This window comes from Gymnogyps californianus, chromosome 3 (genome assembly GCF_018139145.2).
Source record: "Gymnogyps californianus isolate 813 chromosome 3, ASM1813914v2, whole genome shotgun sequence".
Lineage (NCBI taxonomy): Eukaryota > Metazoa > Chordata > Aves > Accipitriformes > Cathartidae > Gymnogyps > Gymnogyps californianus.
Window position 1 is genome coordinate 105,111,880 of NC_059473.1, and position 20,813 is coordinate 105,132,692.

Consider the following 20,813-nt stretch of genomic DNA (forward strand, 5'->3'; position numbering starts at 1 on the left):
CTTCCAATTAAAAACTGGAAAGTTAACTAAATATTAAGCAACTGCTAAGTAATCTCTACAAATTTTACCAAATGACCAGCATGCATATAAGAAATTTGGCTTTGTGAATTATTTAGGGGCAGCACTTGCCAGATGTTTGTTATTAACTCTGTTTACAAATGTGCATTGTGTTATGAAAGACTACAGATTTTTGTACATGCTTGAATTACCGTTTTTCATCTTCCACTTGTACTCCAACAGAGTGGTATTCCCGTAGGCCTCTGCTTTCAGTATCTGAATCAGTTGCTGTTTCCACCTAATTCAACACAAAAGATACATCTGCAGAATGAGCACCGACAACTCAGCACTATTTCTACCTGCACTCATTCAAAATTAATTATATATTTCCTCTCTTACTGCTAAGAAACACCTAGCACAGTAAAATAAATGAAATAGGTGTTCAGCCTGGTATCATTGTTTTGGTGCTGTGTTTTATAAAGCTTTGCACAAGTACTTCTGTTCTGCTATGTAATTCCCTATTTCAAACCTAAGCAGATGCAATTACTCAGTTCAGTGGAAGCAGGGAGTAAGCTTGGTCTGGAAGAGCTGTTCTTAGAACGAGGAATCCACAGGATAGTCCCTTTTTATATTATTATAAAACAGTCTCATTATAGTCCTTGATTTACAAAATAAAATAAAATCTCAAGTAGCCCGATAAACTAGCAAGTGATAAAAAGAAATGCTGCAATGAAATTTTATCGACAACTGCGTTGACAAATATAGAACCATTTAAATGACGTGAGGGATACAGCAGAATGGCATATCTCACCTTTTTTAATAACATGGTCCTGAAAATGCTATATCAAGCAAGTAATTTATGCACTTTTTATAGTATTCCCATCTGAAATACATTCACAGTAGTTTTCTTCATAACTGAGACGACATTGCTTTTGCAAGTTTCTGTGGGATTTTATATAACACTCCCCACCACCACACCGCCCCCAAGCCTTTGACACAGACGTAATGAGTGCTGCAGTATGCAAATTACACTGAATCAAGGGAGAGTCGGGAAAAAAGAAAAAGAGTAGAACTGACTTTTCCTTTTGAATGGTATTTTCACTGTCAAATCAAAAAAATAACATCAGCAACCAGTTTTTCAATATGCACACTCCATGTGTGAATTCAAAGAGCATATCCTATGACGAAAACAAGATAACTTTTCTCCTTGCAGTAGTCACAGGCACCTCTGGAAGGAGCCCAATGGCCTTTGCAGCTGTCTCTTAGCTGCACAGTTCCAATGCCACCAGGTTTCTGGAAGGATGCAGAGAGAAGGGGGAAGGAGGGTGGGAAGTGAATGTACATGTGGACTATACTTCTTGAAGAAGCCAGTTGCTGGTAACTTCCCTTTCCATCTTCAAGCTGTAGCTCCATATACATTTGCACGGAAGGGAATTCCAGCCAGTAATCAGTACATGTTCATATTTACCTGGGCGTGGGTCTTGGAGATGTTCATGAAAACAGCTAGTGCAGGAACCCTTCAGTAAACGTTAACGGCATGCTTGAACTGTACAGTGTAGCGTCAGACACAGGTTTGCCAAAAGCTCTGGATATCAGTGTGGCAACTGTCAGGGAAAGACACATTTCCCAGCAATTCCATTTATTCTGAATGAGTTCTAGGGGAAAGCGCGCGCTGCTGTCTGTTTCCACCTCGGCAGTTGCATGGAAGCTGGCTATATTCAGTTGGATGGGCAACGCATTGAGAGAACTAAGATATCAGACTTGGTAACAGTCTCCAGGATTTGGTGTTGTCAGTATAAAAAGAAAGATCTCTCTTGACGTTGGCAGTGAAAAAAAGCCTCAGCCACAGAGGTAGGCAGCTTGGGGGAAAAAACCCCACAACAACCAACCAAAAAACAGGCAAGCTGGTTTCCTGGTTAAGGTGGGTCTTGGCTGCAACATGGGTGAGAAGCTTAAGCTGTACTTGGAGGGTCACCCTCTCCTGAAAGAACATTGCTATAAGTAGAACAGCCATGAGGTCCAGTTTCTTAGCGCAAGAGATATCTATCAGGAAAGACACCCTGATTTATAGCATAGAAGGGTCCAAAAGAGTCTTGAACAGTAAGTTCAGGTCTAAGTGAGGGACTAGGCACTCACCTAGCCCTTTCAGGGATGTGAGAAAAGCTGCATATAAAACATCTTCATTAGAGACAGGTGAGCAGAAATGAATTAACTGGGCCAAGAATGAGATACTCATCTAGCCTGTTGGTGGGGAGCAGAGAGGCAAGTTACACTTGCAGCCTTGACTACAGTGATGACACCTCAGTCAAATATGCATAGACATGTTTTGAAGAGTGAAGTCAACTTATTCTCAAAGAGAGAGGAGATGGTAGGTAGTGAATAAGAGCAGATAACACAAAATGCTTAGACTTTGGCTCTTGGGTGCACCTGTAAGAGTGCGAGCAGGAAGATGATGTCCAAGGTGGGGAAACATTTTCTGGAGGAAGCCTTTTGATGTTGAAATCCATAGCAACATCTGGAGTGGTCGGGAAGTCTAAACTGTTGCTACGAGCTATGGTATTGGGCTTCATCCCCAAAGCAATCAGAGTCAGTCTGAGTTAAAACACATAATTTAGGAACTTGCTGAGTTTAAACTACAATAAATAATGCCATCAAAGGGCACGTCTTCAACCAGGGATTTTGTCTCCTTCTGGAGATAAGAAGACTGGAAGATCTTGCTAAAGTTGCAGAGACTGTAGCCTTCCAAGTCATATCTGATGCATCATGTAACACCTGTGAAAAAGCCAGAGAAGTTATCTTGATCTCAGATAGAGTCACTATAAAGCACTTATTGGAGGAGGAGAGTAAGAAAGGAGACTGTAATTTCTGTTATTCAAGAACAGAAAGCACTTGGCAGTTTGGAAAGTGACACTGGAGGGATGCTTAAAACCATGATCTCAAAATCAAGATTTCTTCCTATGTTCAGAAGATGCAGTGGTTATTAAAGTAGGTGATAGTGATATAGGAAATCTGATCTCCTGAGCATTTCCAGTCTATGGTCTCGGTAGTGAACAGGCAGGAGACAGGTGATTACCAGGGAATATTAGTGGATTTCATCATGGCCTTACAGAGTTAGCAAAGACAGTCAGATATCTGGTAGTGTTGATGTCAGGTTATGGGAACATTCAGTTTCATGCATTCTCCAAGAGGATGCATGAAGGTCTGAGCACTTTGTTTCCTGAGTCATGGAAACAAAGTGCTGGCTGTGACAGAAGGCAGAGGACGAATCTTCTGCAGACTATGTGTTCAAAGTGAACACAGTGGAAGGTAACTATGCAAGCAGGCTCTAACTTCACTGTGTCCCAGTGATGAGGGTAATATCTTTCAGGGCAGTGACACCGGCAACAGGGTCTTCCTTTTATATCTCCTGCCTCAGAAGTTTGAAGTATAACGGACAAAACTGCCAGCCTGGACATTATGGACGATAGGTAGTCAGGGTGATTTTGAGGCTGCATCTCCTTATACAAGCAGGAGAAAATGTCAAAGTGCCAACAACCACACCACTCAGCTTGGTGTCATCTGCAAACTTGCTGAGGGTGCACTCAATCCCACTGTCCATGTCCCTGACAAAGATGTTAAATAATACTGGTCCCAATATGGGACCCCCTGAGGGACACCACTCATCACTCGTCTCCACCCAGACATCAAGCCACACTCTTTGAGTGTGACCATCCGGCCAATTCCTTGTCCACCAAGTCCACCCATCAAATCCATGTCTCTCCATTTTAGAGACAAGGATGTTGTGTGGGACAGTATCAAATGCTTTCCACAAGTCCAGGTAGATGATGTCAATCACTCTTCCCTTATCCTCCAATGCTGTAACCCTGTTGTAGAAGGCCACCAAATTTGTCAGGCACGATTTGCCCTTAGTGAAGCCATGTTGGCTGTCCAACACAGTCCTAGCTGTGGTCTAGAGCAATCCAGGTGTACTGACTTCATCATGCCATCAGCATCAGCATCTTACTTGGTGTGAAGAAGCCTCAAGAACCCCGACAGAGTCAATGGCTCTTTCCATGCCTTGGGATTGCCATTCATGAGCAGTTATACTGTGACTCTCCTTTACACTGTCATTAGACCTTGTCAGAAGCACTGCCATGTGAGGCTGTGCACAAAGACCCAATCTCTTCTCCAACCTTTGGCAGGGGGGTTGGAACTAGATGATCTATAAGGTCCCTTCCAACCCAAACCATTCTATGATTCTATTGGACTGAGTCCAAGGAAAGGACCAACATAATTACTTCCACTTGTGGGATTGCTGATCAAGATCCTTGAACTTGTTCGGATGAACTGCAGCTCCAGATGATGGTGTCAGTGATGCAGGCACAGGCTCCACAGCATTACAAGTCTGAAGGTTTGACAAGGGAAAAGACATTTGTGGGTGGCCAGGCTGAAGAAGCTGAGCAGATGGGAACACAGGATTCATCAGGGCCTCCTGATGCTCATTCACATGGCTCAGCATGAAGGGACAGGACATTGTGTGCCAGACCAGACCTGAGCCGAAGCCAGACAAAAAGAGCCAAGCTGACATCTCCCCATGTGTTAGTCTTTGCCTTCAGTTCCTTCTAAAGCACGGCACTTCCTTCATAAAGTGATATCCTTAGCATGACCATTTCTACATCCTATGCTCCTTGGGACCTACTGAATGAGTCCTTGGGGATGAGGTGGAGGCCAGATTGCTGGACATGGAAATAGGCTAAGGAAAGTCAATGGTATCGTACTTGCAGGGCTATCATACAGCTAGTAACACTGTGGAGGTGAACAATGGTCAATGGACAGAGAAGAGACTTGCCTTCCACGACAATGTCTCAGCAGCTCAGACATAGCGCTGTTGGAAACATGATGGCGTAAAGCTATAAACAAGGAAATGTCCCTATGGAGAACATCAATTTGGCCAATTGATGTTGTTGGAACAAAGCAAGCAGATTGGCAACAAACACTTTTCTTCCGTATTGCATATCAAAAGCGTATCTGTTTTTGCCAACTGCATTGTTTGGTTTAGTAACAGATAACATGTCTTCTTTTGAACTCTGCTTCTGATGTGTGGAGGCAGATTTCCCTTTTATATTTTGGATGGGCTGGTATCTTTCCATTGATGCAACACGTTGAGAAGTCTTTTTCATCTACCTGTTTTCAAGTGCTTTCTTATTGGTATTTCACCTAGAAGTATATCCTGAATAATTTGCCCAATATGCAATTGACACCTAGAATTTACAGGCATAAATTATCTGCTCTAAAATTTTATTCAAAATAAAATTATCAGTAAAATGATGGCCCAGGTATCAAAACAAAAATGACATTAGTTACCTCTAAATATAAACTCTTGCCAAATTATCCTTTCCTCCAGCTTGCCAAGGCTGACACTGACTAAATGACCTGATGATTGCCTTCATATTTTAATGCTTTCATTTCCTCACTCTGCCTTGTAACAGCAGGATAATGCCAAATTTTTTGTGTGTGTGTGTGCAAACTAGGATTGCAAATATTGTAACAACCAGTAAAAAAAAATAGATCTGGAAAATGGAGGCAAATGCCAACACAAGTAAAAGTGGGAAATAACAAAATAATTTGCACTCACAAAGAAACAAATGAACAAATAAATTGCATTTCTGAATGACAGATATTATAAAGACTCCTGCTAGAAGACAGCAGGAAACTCTTTAGATTTAATCAGATTGGCCAGGCTAGATTCAAATGAGCAGAGGAGAAAAAGTAATACGTTTGGTTTGATTGTGTGGCTCCTGAAACTCAAATAAACCTTAATAAATCTGTTGTTATTCTCCATGGTTCATTATTGTTTTAATACTTGCATGGATTCTAAAAGCCTTAATATTTGCAAATTGGCCTACAATCTCAGTAAAGCAAAATAATGTGACAAATTATACGTCTATCTGGTTATGAGGGAGTCTCACACAGAAGAGGAAACAAAAAAATAGCCAGATACTGACCAGAAGCAGAAGAAAGGAGTAGATCTAATATAGCAGGTCATCCTCCTCTCTCCTTGCAAACAAAGAACTACTACTTCTTTAAAAATTTGGCACTTTATGCCATGAAAAATGTTGTTCTATGGGCTTATAGTATGCCCGTAAGGCTTATAATATTAACAGTAAACATAACAGAGCATTTTGAGATTATTTCTACCTTATTTTTCCTACCTTTCACAAAGGCATAACACTCCCCTCCACGTTTTTTGCTGCCAATACAAGGAGCAGACAATACCATGAATCCTCTGTGATCAGTCACTGCTGACCGATCCAGCTCAAAATTTGAAAACTAAGTATCAGATACTGGCACTGACTTGGTAATAAATGATCCACAAGTAAATTATACTAACACAAAATTATTTTAATAAATGCAAATCACTACTGTAAATAACTTGCTTGTTATAATCAATCTTGGTTTGTTTATAGGCACTCATTCTAGAAAAGGATGCATGAACTGACTAAATTATTCCTGCAAAGTATTTACTAAGATTTTTAGCTGATAATTTTAACTACTTAAAAGCAACACTTATTTCTGTATTAAAGTATTATTCTGCTCTTAAACATGACCACTGCAACATAACATTGTAGCGTCCTAAAAATTCCAGTCTAAGCTTCTATACACACTGTCTCTAAGGGAGGCTTGAAGTTAATATATTCAATGCATAAGAAAACAGAATTTAACCTGGTGTCTTTCGCTTCTCTCTCATAAGCATCAGTAATAAGAGTCCTTGAGGCCACATTATCTCTCCCCATGCAACTTCACTGCCCTCAGTGGGTTTTCACTGCTGTAACCGATTTGTTCTATAATTAGAATTTAATAAACAATCTCTCTGATGATGCACAGGAAGGGAAATAATTCACCTTTCCTCTCTTGCATAGGCTTCTCAGTGAGAACAAGAGTAAAAAAGGGAAGAAAACACTACATTTGATACTAGATCAAGTACATGTAATTGTGAATACAGATAACCATTCTTAGGTACAGGGAGATCTCATTTGTATGCAGTGACTTCAAAGTAGGAAAAATACTTCAAATAAAGCTACAGTACTAACTGCTACTGCTTTCCTTAACTGATGGAATACTTTTATCAGCCAAAAAACCATATACTCTTTCAAAATAATTTTTAGAAAGCCACCAAAATAAACCTACGCTTTTATGCGTGAGTGATTTTTTGTGCCTCACCACAGGGCTCCATTTTGCTACTCTACTACTTCCCAGCAGAACATCTGGACTACTCAAATACGTTGCGTCGCACAGTAAGTGCTAATTACCACAAGAATATCCTACAGTGGGTTGAAAACTTCTGCTGGTCTTTTAAGAAAGCACTTTTTGCTAAAAATGCATGCCAGAGTTTAGAAACGGGATTCGTGTCAAGTTAATATGAGATAGTAACAACAAAATAATGCACACAGCAGTGGTTGCTCATAACTTTTTTGGTGCATTTAATGCTAAGTGGCAAATTGTTCTGAACCAACAAATATTCTGCAAGGCAGCAATCTGTGTCTTACCCACTTTGAATGTTTCATTATGTTAGACGGCAGTTAAGAAAACGAGCAACAGTAATTTGTGAAAAGAGTAAAAAATTAGATGGCTTTAAAATAATCATAGCTTTGTTTTAACTACAATTCCAACTGCGAAGCTTTTTGACAAGTGAGGAGGCCAAAATGCAACCGCTGGCTGGGATCTCTGCTAACCGGCTAAGCCTGTGAATTCTGACTCCTCTCTCTCTCCCCCTCTCTCCCCCCTGCCCTGTATAGGTCAATGTTAACTCTAAAGGCCAGGTTATAGCCTCTGTACCATGGAGGTGTTATCAAAACTTTCACTGACTTCTGCAGGCCAAGGACTTCACGCACTTCTCTCACAAAAGCACAGTCCAACAGTGATTTTAGGAGGAGAATGAACAACGCTTACCTCTAAAACTTTGGATCATTTATGATCCAAAGACCAGTGTAATCAATGCGAATATTTCTTTTGATTGCTATTTGTACACTGAAGTAGAGCACTGACAAGGGTGGTATAACCTAAACAGTACAAAGAAAATGTAGATGCACATCCAAGTAAGTATGCCATGGGGGTACAAAATGCTTTGCTTTAAAGGGAAATTCCAGTTTGAGACTGCAGAGTTTCTTGAACAAAGTTTTTACCATACGATGTTAATAATTTCATTAAATATATATATAGATATTATGCAGAAGATCCCCTTTTGACACAAAAAATTAGGCAGGCGAGTTATTGCACTAATCCTCCTGAATACAGCTTTTGATTTATATGAACAATTTGTTTAATGAAAATTCTGGAGATTAAAAAAAACCCTAGATATTTTGAAGCATGATCTCCTGATGATAAATGAAGATGACAGAGTCCATTCTCTACGCTACAATTAGTGCTCATCTCCAAAAATACCATCATGAATCAGCCTCCACACTTACAACATTTGTTTCCATCTCATCTACTTCCGGGGTTTCTGTTCATTTTGAGAAGCTTTGATGTCTTTTAAATAGAGAACAAACAGAGGACGGCATGTTTTGAAATACTTGAAATAAATAAAGAGCAATTTCTTGACATGTTTTCTCATATATTTTACAATCCAAATGCTTTTAATATGAAATGGTTTATAACTAGAGCAATTTTTGAATGTTAATCATTAGCATATATACAAGGGTGTGCAAAAGAGCAAAGAAAATCCCTGAAAATATATTAGCAATAACCTTGTTCTTGACTTAGTGGTTATTTTACTCTAGACAATCTCTACCCTCCATTTTAATTCAAATACTTTGATTAGTCTTTTGCTATCATGATAGAAGACAGAAATGAAGACTATAGCTACTAGTATTACTAGAGTTTTATTCTTTTGTCTATATATATATTCTTAAGAACGCTGACTAAATTTTTAATCCCAGAACCAGTATTTTGCAATTCGTGTGAATTTAGGAATCAACATTTTTTTCCAGTGCCTACTGACATGTCTGAGATGTTCCTCTTGATTTACATATGGCAGTGAAAAAAAAAACCCAACCAACAGCTATTTTCTGGAAAAGCTTTGTTTCTGAAGCTTTTTTGTTCTAAATTCCCATCTGGGATAGGGCTAACATATCGTGAGATGGGTTACCATACCTGTGCTGTTCTCTGTCCCTGTAGATGGGATGCTACTGATCTTTGTAGTAAGTCCAATGCTCCCCTAGGAGCTTGGGCTCCCTGTGCATGTGAATACCAATCCTATGGCACATGCCTAGTATTTCAGGACTTTTTAAAAGGACTTCTATTCATTACATGTACACTACACAAATCATATATACCAAAGACATGGGAGCCCTAGGCTGGGTCCATAGTAGTTCCACGGGCAGAGGCATCGCTGGTCATTCTTTATCTTTGTGCCTCTCTGGTCCTGTATGAAGCTGCGTTGGCAAGCATTCTCACACCAATGTGTTAAAGGAATGAAACATTAAAAAATGCACAAATTAACCATCCTGATAGCAAATTAATTAATGCAAATAAATGCAAATTCAATGCATTACCCTGGCATGGCATGCTAATGAGAAAACAAGTAATTTAGTCAATCAAGGAAATATGCAAATAAAAACCATCCTTTTTTAAGGTGCTTTGATGCAGAAGTCTAAAAGAAATTAAATACTTCAACTGTATTTTGGGGGCATAAATTACTATTTATGTAGTTTGCAATAAGAATATTCTACCCTGTGTTTTTATTCCTTGCAAACCTGGCAACAGAAATACAACAAAATGCATTTTCTGCTTAGAAGTGCTGCAGAAAGGTATTTTTCACACTAATGTGAAGTTTGAAACTTACTGCAGAAAAAAACCCAAACAACTAAAATGTGCCCTCAGGATACTGTGTTGAGGGTAATTTTGCAATTTTAACCTTATCTAATGCCAAATGGTACAACCAAGCAGTTTGTACTTCTCAAAAGATAACAAACAGCTCATCCTTCCAAGACCTGCTGTTGCAAACAATATTTGCCTTTTTCAGTGTGTGCACCTGAGGACCAGTATTATGGGCCAAGCGTCAGATGACAAGTTGCTACGGAAGATCTGCTGCCTCCACGGAAATCATTGCACCGCTGTTTTTGTGGATTACAAGCACATACTATTAAACACACCACATACCAAGAAGGGTCAGAGCCCAGTGAAAAGTACTGGTCATCACCTGCAGTAAGAAACAGGATCAAGTGATGTAATCAAAGTTTCAGGATTAATTGCTGAAATACCAGGACTGACTGAAGCAAGACACCAACATTGTTAAACACCACTGTGCACCACTGCTGTAAAGAAGAGATAAGGACAACACTAGATACTATTCCTTTCTTAAGAGTAGGTTTCAGGTTAGAGGTACCAAAAATTACTTGCTGCTCCTTTGAGCTTTTCACTGTTATCTGCTAAGCCTCTTCTCTGAACAATTTAGGATACACTAATTACTTTGTAAAACATTTGAAAAGTAGCCATCTGAATATTTTGCGATTGCTGTTAAATTGCATTCTACTCTTCTGCATCTAAAGAACCAGAAGCAAATACTTTTATGTCGAGAAACAGACGAGCAGCTTGCTGGCAAAGCCTATGCCTTCCCATTAGTCTAATACGTTGTGGAACAGCAAAATTATACCACACTAAGATGTTAAACAGTGAAGTTCAATCAGTAGCTGTGACATGCTTAACCCAAATACTTTTCTCTGATTGTATTTTGAAATTAATGGAAATGGAATTACTACTTTTTAAAGAAAATAATATACTTCCTAGTAGATGAAGTCACTCACTGGGCTTTGTTACATGGACTATTACCTTCTCAAGATCTATGTTGCTGTCTCCACAATACCTGTAACTATGCCAAAATACATGGCATTTCCTCTATAGTCGATCTGGCAAAAGTAGAGATTTTTAAGCACAGAAGTGAACCCAGTGATATAAAAGGGAATATTCAAATACTTAAAATTATATATGTGTCTAAGTAACAGCAGAACAGAAGCCTAAGTTTTCCTCTACTCCTGTGTCTCAAAGGACTTTGCATTCTTTGCAAGCTCAACTTTCTGATTTTTATTACTACTTGGTATTTCCTAGAGACTGAAACAAACAACTATTGCTATCTATAGTGCTTTCCATTTAGTAGAAGGAATAGCATTCAGAATTTACATTTGGAATCGTCTTATTTCATTCACCTGAAACAACACAATGTAACTGAGGTTTCCACAGCCTGACAGACATTTTGTCAGGTGAAATAAATATTCCATTTTTTGGTGGACAAATGGAGGAATGCTCAAAGACTGTGCTTATTAACATTATTTCATTACTCGCCATCTATAATTATGCTGTATCTACACCAGCACATTTCTTTCTCTTCCTTGGTACCTTGTCCCCAGCACAACTAAAGGTAAGTGCAGGGGGGGCTCTTTTTAGGTAGAATAACTTGAAGATCCAGCAGCAATACACATTTTCCAAGGTCAAAAGAGAAAGATAACGGAAAAAATATAGTTAAGCATTTTAAAGCTGGCGTAATTCTATAAAAAGGACTGTGAATTCATGGAGGGAAGGAGATGAACATGCTGTTCACCTGTAGCTCTGCAGTATAATTTTCATATCAAGTGTTAATGACAGGGAACCTCCCTAGAGATTTATTCATTCATTTTCTTCCAGGTACAGCATATTAGCCGAAGACTTTTCTGCACAGCCATGTTGCCATGATGTGAATTACAATTAACGCTAAGCAGCCAGGGGTTGTTTGTTAGATTATTAGAGCCACTGAAGCTGAATGACTCATTCTATGCTATTTACAGAAAGAAGGCAAGCAATTCATCACAGAACAGATGTTAATGATAGGCTACCTGGATCCCTATAGAGGAACGTCGACTCTTAAGAAACTCCTCTGCTTTTGTCACTAAAATGGCCTTGTCACTGGTTCGTATCGAGGTGCTCTGGCTCTCGGACACGTGCCGCTGCGCAGCCGCAGTTTCCAAGGCGAGATTCATGGCCTTGTTACTGTCCAAACTGTCGGTGGAGTTGTACATCCCTCGCCCGTCCTGCGGCCACGGGGAAATCCTCTGAGTCCGGCTGTCGTGATATGCGTCCTGGGTGGATTCTGTGCTGCTCTGTGCCGTGACTGAGATCAGTGGCTTGGAAGTGGTACGAGGGGGTACCGGTGGTGGTGTTTTTTTGTAACTTGTGTAAGTTACAGCTATGGAAACAATTTAAAAAAAAAAAAAAAGGGAAAAAAAAAGAAAAATCAAGATCAATCTGATGGAAACTTCACAACAGAAATCACCTTAACATTGAGATTATGCTACTTAAAAGTGAAGACGGTGCAGCATAGCGCTCTTTGTGAACCTCGCTATTAGTTGAAAGTGTCGGATGGGTATTCACAGCAACATTTTATTTCAACCAGGAAGCAAGGGGTAGAAATTGGAGTCCCAGATTACAGTGAAGATGAAAGAGAGTTAGCGAGGATTTGTGTGTGTTAAGACTTGTGCTGGGTAGGTACACACTGAGGCTTCTGAGGTTGTTTCCACATGGGGTAAAGCTGATAAGAGAAATAAAGGAAGATTTTTTTTTTCCTCTTGTTATCATCTGAACTGTGGGCTCTGTGTTGATATAGTGTATTAAGAAAGTAGCGTCAACATACTGGAACAAAATATTATTCAGAAACTTCTGCTTTAGAGTATGCCACACTTTAACCTTGTCCTGGTTTCGGCTGGGACAGAGTTAACTTTCTTTTTAGTAGCTGGTACAGTGCTGGTTTTGGATTTGGTGTGAGAATGATGTTGATAACACTCTGATGTTTCAGTTGTTGCTAAGTAGCGCTTATATTAAGCCAAGGACTTTTCAGTTTCCCATGCTCTGCCAGCAAGCAGGTGTGCAAGAAGCTGGGAGGGAGCAGAGCCGGGCAGCTGACCTGAACTAGCCAAAGGGGTATTCCACACCATGGAACGTCATGCCCAGTATATAAACAGGGGGAGTTGGCCGGGAGGCGCGGATCACAGCTCGGGAATTAACTGGGCATCGGTCAGCGGGTGGTGAGCAATTGCATTGTGCATCACTGTTCCCCCCCCCCTTCCTTTTTTTTGTTATATTCCTTTTCATTACTATTATTATTATTATATTTCATTATTACTATTGTTAGTATTATATTTTACTTTAGTTATTAAACTGTTCTTATCTCAACCCACGAGTTTTACTGTTTTTGCTTTCCTTTCCTCCTCCTCACCCCACTGGGAGGGGGAGGGGGAAGCGGCTGCGTGGTGCTGAGTTGCTGGCTGGGGTTAAACCACGACAAACCTTTAAAAATACTTCCAGGTGCACTGGCTGGAATTAGCCAAGATAGGCTACTTACACAAGAAGCCTATATTTAAAAAATATCCACAATATGGTTAATAAAAGGACATTCCAGGCATGCAAAAAATTTACAATATATGCAAAGCTACTAGATACTTGGACAACAAGGAAAAACTACACGTAATACCAAAAGCAGTGACTTTTTATCTATTATCCTGCAGTAAGCCTTAAATCCTTAGAACATACATTGAAGGGGGATATACTTAAATGCAGAGAATATTGAAATATCGCTATAAAAATGGGTCTGAAACACTGGGAGAACTGGATATACATGAGCAGAACTAGGACTTTTAGTCTGATGAGCAGAGCAGGTCTAAGGCTGGTTTAACATAGATTCTGTCTTGCAGCAAAAGGCTCAATAAAACACCCAAGAAACCTCTACAGATGCAGAATTGTGCCAATACTGCTTCCTTACAAAATTTTAGAGATTTCATAGAGATAGATATTTAGTCATTAATACCACACAGCTGACTTTTCTAATTGTCTAAGCCCACTATACTTTTTTGGTACTAATAAGCACATTTCTGTTATGGAAGTGTTTTTTCCCCAAAGCACATACAATCATAATTCATAAAATTAGCAACTGGTATAAAAATGCATCGTGATATAGTTTTCCATATTCCTGTACATGAAAATCAAGTCCAATTCATTTCTTGTATAATTGCAGGAAAATAAAGAAAAATATTATGTTTCCCTGTATCAATAAAGCTGAAATAGCATAATGTATACATGCAGAGACCAGGATGATGAATGACTTAAAGGAAAAGATTTCCCTTTTTCTGGTGTTGTTAAATGCATTGGACATTGCAACAGTGACTCAGGAAACCTTGGAACTGGGGTTACTTGAGTTCAAAAAGGATTCTACAAGAGTTCCTCTTCCCATTATACAAATATGGGCTGATGAGCAATGAAGTCAGAAGGAGCACCTCTCCCGTCGTGCTTTTTGATATGAGGCTATGTTGCAGCTTTCTGGAGAGAAGAGACCAGTTCAGGAATTTGCTAATATCTGGGACTACTGAGCCTGTATCGCCAGGCTAGCCTATGGGAAAAGCGAGCCTAGAGAAAACTACTCTTAAATTTTGATTCTTGATAATCATAAATAAAAGGGTGATCATAAATAAAAGAGAGCGAGGCAGAGCGAGGAAGTGAAAACCTTCATTTGAAGCATGTTTTGAGTTACTACTGATGCCGCTCATTCTGGTAGAGATTTAAAGAGAGTCTTGCTCTGAGCTAAATTGCTCTAACAGAGTGAAACACGTGAAAATATGCTCTTCAGATTCTGAGACTGTGTGCTTTTTTTGAAGTGCTGTTTTGTTGTCCTATCACCAATCTTATCTCCTGTCAGTTTTGTAACCAGCAGTTAAGAAGAAAGAAAAACCCAATATTTTTCAGACGCTTTAGGGAATACAGAAAGTTCACGAAAGAAGGGAGAGGCTGTAAAGCTTGGCAATTAAGACAGTGTCTTATGAGCTCAAGCAGTGGCTCTAAGGGATGTTTCCACTAAAAGAGAGTTGCCATAATACTGCTCCCCCACCTTCCCCCTGCAAATGTAGATGCAAGTGATCAAAGTGCTGGGAAACATTAGAAATAGAGACAATGGGGTGAAACAGAGTGAAATCCAGAACAGGAAGCTATTTTTACCTATAACATAAGACAGGTTATCACCGTTATAACTAATTTACTGTTTTTTACCGTCTGTCTTCATGCAAAAGAATAGCAGTGAATAATGAAACATATGGTAAATGTGATAATGAAACATCACAGGCAAGTATATCCCTACTACTCAGGCAGCAGATCACTTCTCTGTCTAATGAATATAAATGTTAAACTTCTGTTGCAACCCTGCATAGCTAACTTAATCTCCATTTACATTTCTAAAAAAGAAAATTCTCCTTGTGGCAAAACCAAAACAGTCACTTGCTTTTTTTTTTTTCTTTTTTTCCCCTAGGATTGAATATTTTATTCTGGAAATTTCTGATTGTTTCGGTGGAGTGACATGTCTTAAAGCCACTACGTACTACAGTTACTGCAGTATTCTGGCAAGCATTTGATCATGAGCACTAAACAGGAATTAAAAAACCCACAGATGTTCAACCAGGAGAAGAAGAAACCAGGAGAAAGACTGAAAGTTCGTGAGAAACTGGCTACGTATTTACAGTGAAATATGGCAGGAAGAAATCCGATTAATTTCTAAGCTACAGTCACAGAGATCAAATATTGAGCAGGGAATAAAAAAATCCATCTCTACACAGTTAATGAGTTCATATCTGGAACAACAGTTTCAGAGCCACAGAAATCTGGGACTAATTGGAGACTGTAACAAAATCAGGTGAAAGAATGGAGGCATGAATTTGCAAGGCAAATCTTGCCACCAAACTCTATTTGCTTTGATCACTCAAGTGGTTCTAGTGAAGTAAATGGGATAACTTAGATGAATAATGTGACCAAGGCTTGTCTTAGATAAACTTGGTACGTGTTGCTGACTTAGGAGATGTCTATATAATAGATTAGGGGCTTGTTAAAGGAGAAAAGTAACCCTGTAATCCATAGTTTACTGTTCATGCTTGGTCTTAGGTCTCTAATAAATAAGTATTGGCTTAAGGTCTGAAGCATGAAATTTTATGTCACTTTCAAATTTTTTTTCCATTAATTATTACGTCTGTGAATGTTCCTGTTATCAGCAGTAATGTCTTTTCCTATCATGTCCAATTCTCAGCCCTAGCCGTCGTACATACCACGTATTATATATGGGAAGAAACATTTCCTTTTCCTAACAGAAAATGAAATTCCTTTTCATTAATCATCCCCTTCTTATGCCGATGGACAGGAGCTCCTGTCAGCTTTGCGTCATTTGCTACTTTGCAAATTTTATTGGCCTTAGTGGTTATTAGTTCAAAGGAAGCACATAAAACCTCCTCAGCGCTGCTTCATGTCTTCCCCATCTTTTGGTCCATCATTCTACAAACTCCAGAGCTGTGGTGGGTTTTGCCGTCCCCGCAGGGAGGGCTGGTGCTGGGCAATGCTGCCTCGGGGTACCGAGCGCTGGCCAAGGACAGTGCCTGAGTAACTCCATCCAGGGCACTGGTGCTGAAAGCTGAACTGGGAAAAAGACGACTGGGATGGAGGATCCTTGGCTTCAGTCACAGCAGGACAAGCTGGGTGTCAGCCAGCACAACGGCCGGGGATGACACACAGTGCGAGAACAGGGGTGTGCAAAAGCAGAGCACCAGGAGGGCAGAGCTGTCACCGTGCGACTTTAGACTGATTTAAATTGTGGACTTCAGCAGAAGCAGAGACATACTTCATGTTTTGACATATAAAACACCAATCCTGGATAATCTTCTGTTGTTTCTGTGACTCACAGAAGATGACCAAAGATTTCTGATTTCTTTAGTTTTCTGAGTAGTTTTGGTGTGTCTATGCTGGGCATTCCTGATATTTCTCTCACCAATCCTACTGCTGAGCAATGAGGCTCAAGCAAAGTAAAAGCAACAGCCTTCTGCCACGCTGTTAATCAATTTGTAAAATCTATAGCTACTCTGAAATGCAAAGAAAAAGAAAGTAGATGGCACAAGAGGTAAATATATCTTTTTAATGTTTAAACTAAACATAGAAGGAATTATGAAAAAGAAACTAAAATTTTCCTTCCAGTTGTATTCAAAGGCTATCTCAATATAGAAAGCTGAATTTATTTTTTGCCTTTTTTAATAAAGTGGGAAAAATATTTTTTTGGAGCTCATAAGATACAGTCTATCTCCATCTGTTAGCTTATGATCATCAACCAAAAATGATAAAAATGCTAAAAAACTGTTCTAGTTCTAAACTATATGGATACTGCAGACTTCCATTTGAATCAGAGTACTAACTGTTCAGGTACTTGCCCCACTTCAACATACACATGTGCAATCAGCTCCACTGGATTTTCCTTTAAGGAAGGACATTGTTAGAGAAAAGGAGAGAAAACAAAATGGTTCTGTGCTGCTTCATAGTGGGCTAGACTAAACGATGATGAAAACCAGGTATAAATTTTTTAGGAAAAAGGAGCAGGTAGCAATGCAGCATAACATGCATTAATTTGTCACTCAGGCAGGAAAAAGTGTAACACATTAATTTGTTTTTGTAAGGATCATTGCCTTTATGTAAAGACTGCAGTGCCCATTTATGCCAGCTCCAGTTATCTTCTCCTAGCACATAACTTACATTTGATACCTTAACTGCCAGATGACCCTCACATATACAAGATTGCCTATCAGTGCTGAATTGGCACAGAGATGGCTACAAGTGACCTGTTCTGTAAACTGCATTAATTTCTTTTATGTGCTTTGTGATCCCAGCCAGGAAGCACCGGTCAGAACCAGAGTATCAGGCATTATGGCAATACTGCAGAGTAACCAAGACGACAATCCCAGCACTGGAGAACTGGCAATTTGGCGGTTTGGACACATACAACAGAAATCCAAGGAAAGTTTCCTGATAATTCATAAGTAACAGGATTTTTTAAATTTAATTGATATACCTGGAAGCAGAATATCCCTCTTAATCTACACTGCATTTGACTAAACTTGCTTAAGGTTACTGTTGCTACAGCCATAGAAATAAGTCAGTTACTCTGCCCATATTTCAGCTCGTACTAGAAATAAAATGACTAAAATAATTCAATTTAGATATAACTTCAGGTTATCCATAGAGATTCATAGACAAAAGGCAGAAGGAGAGACGTGATATATTTGATGAAATATCAGTGGCCGTAGGTGACATTCAGAACACCTTTCAAAAGGCAGCCTTTTAATAAATCACTGCTGTTGGTCCATTTGCAAGATAGAGTCACCTGAGGGGTTTTTACAAATCGATATAAACACTAAGCACTTAGTCAAAATAACATTATTTAGTCTGAGATCACAAAGTTAACTGGATGATGAATTTACATGAAAGCACCATCAATTAAAGGAAACGGTTGTCCCTTATGACACACAGCAGGAGTAAACTGGATTTTCTGTTATGTAAGGGGGTTTATTCAGAAGGAGGATAATTACTCTGCAGGGAGTGTGGAGCTGCCCTGGAGGCAGAGCTCCCAGGGGCATGTTGCTGCAGGCAGACAGGGCTTCTCTGAGGAACCACAGCACTGAGAGAAAGATGGTGCAGACTCCCACGCTGACGCTAGATCTTCTGCTTTGCACAGGGAAGGTGAATGCTAACCCTGAAACCATTTCAAAAGAGGAAAAAGAGACCTTCTTATAATGAAAGGCCACAATTAAATCTAATCCTGTATGAAAAGAGTACTCAAGTATTGGTATAGTCTTTTGACCATCTTGAATACTGTTCTAGCCAAAGGTTTTTACAGTCCCAGCTCACATGGCTGTCCTTGAAATGCCCTGAAATCTCTTCACTATGCTCCACCTCTGAGCTACTCTTAAAATAAAAATGTATGTATGGATGCATAACAGTTACTTCTCAAAACAAAGAACGATGAACATTAAAAGACCATTAAGAAATCAAAGGGGACTTTTGAGAAAAAAATCTCAGCCACTAAAAGACTTTATTTCCCACAAAAAGAATGAACTCTTTGATGATTTTTCTACCAATCCATGGATGTCAAAAATAAGAATACAAGTCCCTATTTGAAAGAGAGGACGTTGGGACACATCTTTTTATATATGCCTCTTGTCAACTTCCATTATACGCTGGTCTCCAATGCCAAACATAATTAAAAGGAGACTGTAGTGTCGAACAGGCCAGTTTAATTTTTACAGAGCAAATCTGGCTTTTCTTAAAGTCAAATTCTGAAATGCTAGGAGTTTCTTTCTTGGATCAGCAATACCTTTAAAGTTCAGTCATAACAAGACGATTTAGAAATGCTTAGTTTTGAAATGTGTAGCCTCTGACTGCTTAATTAAGAAAAAGAGATCAGCTAGAACGAGGGGAAAAGGTTAAGGTAAATTAGTCTGTTTGGATCCAAGTCTGCCATTTTCGATGTGTGCCATCAGTGGCCACCTCAAAGACCTACATCAGTGATTTGGGGTCTACTTTCTCTTTTCAATGCTGGAGCAGTATGTGCTCAGGCTCTGCACAGAATAAAATGTTTTGCTCCATTACCTGACCCTAGGCAGTGCTAACTGAATGTAAATGCAAGTCCTTCAAAGTACTTCTCAGATACACCCACTTTGCACTTAAATTGAAACATTGGCTGTATGTAAGTGTAGGGCAGGTGAGGAAGACACGTCACGTTCTCATACAGTCCGGGCTCCTCCAGCCCTTTTCTTTGCTGCTCCCTGGATAGGTCCACACCTTTGCTTGCTGCTCTGCTAGTGAAAGATCCTGTCATTTCTGAGGGCTTTCCATGTTCAAGAGTTTCTCCATTTGTAAGGTAGTGAGAGCGTTTTTTTTGAACTGTAAGGATATTCAAACCCTGCAAAAATAGTCATTAAAACTTACTAATGTCATACTGTGCTTGAAATTCAAGAGAGAATGTTGTTTTAAATAAAGTTAATTCTTTTAATCGAATCTTGGATAGATTTCCCTCAAACATAATCAGAGAGATACTTTAGTTATTAACCTATCTTCTTGCTTCTTCCCTTTTCTCATTCAGCCCTCCACAATGAATCTCAGCCAGTCAAGGGACCAGGCAGTTTCTCAGTAGAGAGAGAGAGAGAGTCTTTCTGAGCTTGGATATCCATGAAAAGAACCCTGTTTCTTGCTCTCCAGAGTAAGCAATAAGAAACGGTGATATATTCACAGTGATATTTTTGTGAGATATTTTCTTGTAAAGACTGCTTACACCCAGATGAGTTTTATCAGCACGGTTTATATGATGGGCTGCATTTTATTTAAACCACATAACCCAAAGCATTGTCTGGGTGGTAGGTATCTATAACTGCCTAACCTTTTTTCCTGATGGGTCATTTTACATGTATTATGTTTAGGTAAACCTGGATATTTGTTACACCCTAAAGTCAGATGTTAATTGATGGTCTCACATTGCCATAGTCCATGGGGGCAAAATGCTGCATTTATTCTGTGCCAGTTTTTTAAGTAGGGTCTTTTAGTAACAATGAATTATATCATACCTTCAAGACGGTATTTGAGAACTATACATGGGAATCCATCTCACCTCACATTAGTCACTTAAAAACAGTCATCCAAGTCTAAGTTAGTTGTCTGATCTCTTTTAGAATTACTGGGAGAAAAATAAGCAATTCTGGGAGCAATTCTCACCCATTGTAGATGCTTATTTTACCAGGAAATGAATCATCCTATGCAGGTGCCTACTTTTCTCTATCAACCGTAAAGAGAATCAAGGACAACCAGCTCAGATCAGGACATCTAATTTTGAAATACCTAAAGGGGTGAGATAAAGTCCAGCCAAAAGCTCTGTCCCTGTAACAGCACTGGTAGGACTCTGGTATGCACTGGGACATAACCTCTCCTGTCTTCCGTTACGTGCGTGCATTGGAAAGGTGGGAGTTTCA

At 39.4% G+C, this 20,813-nt stretch overlaps 1 protein-coding gene across 1 annotated transcript in view; it reads right to left on the reverse strand.

The window, feature by feature from the left end:
* Positions 1-20,813, reverse strand: part of DLGAP2 (DLG associated protein 2) — a 392,137-nt gene that overhangs the window by 17,002 nt on the left and 354,322 nt on the right. The window contains exons 8-9 of the mRNA XM_050893444.1: positions 11,844-12,193; positions 210-295 (exon numbers count right to left, since the gene is read on the reverse strand). Of these exons, the coding sequence (XP_050749401.1) occupies positions 210-295; positions 11,844-12,193 (436 nt within the window). The remainder of the gene's footprint in view (positions 1-209; positions 296-11,843; positions 12,194-20,813) is intronic.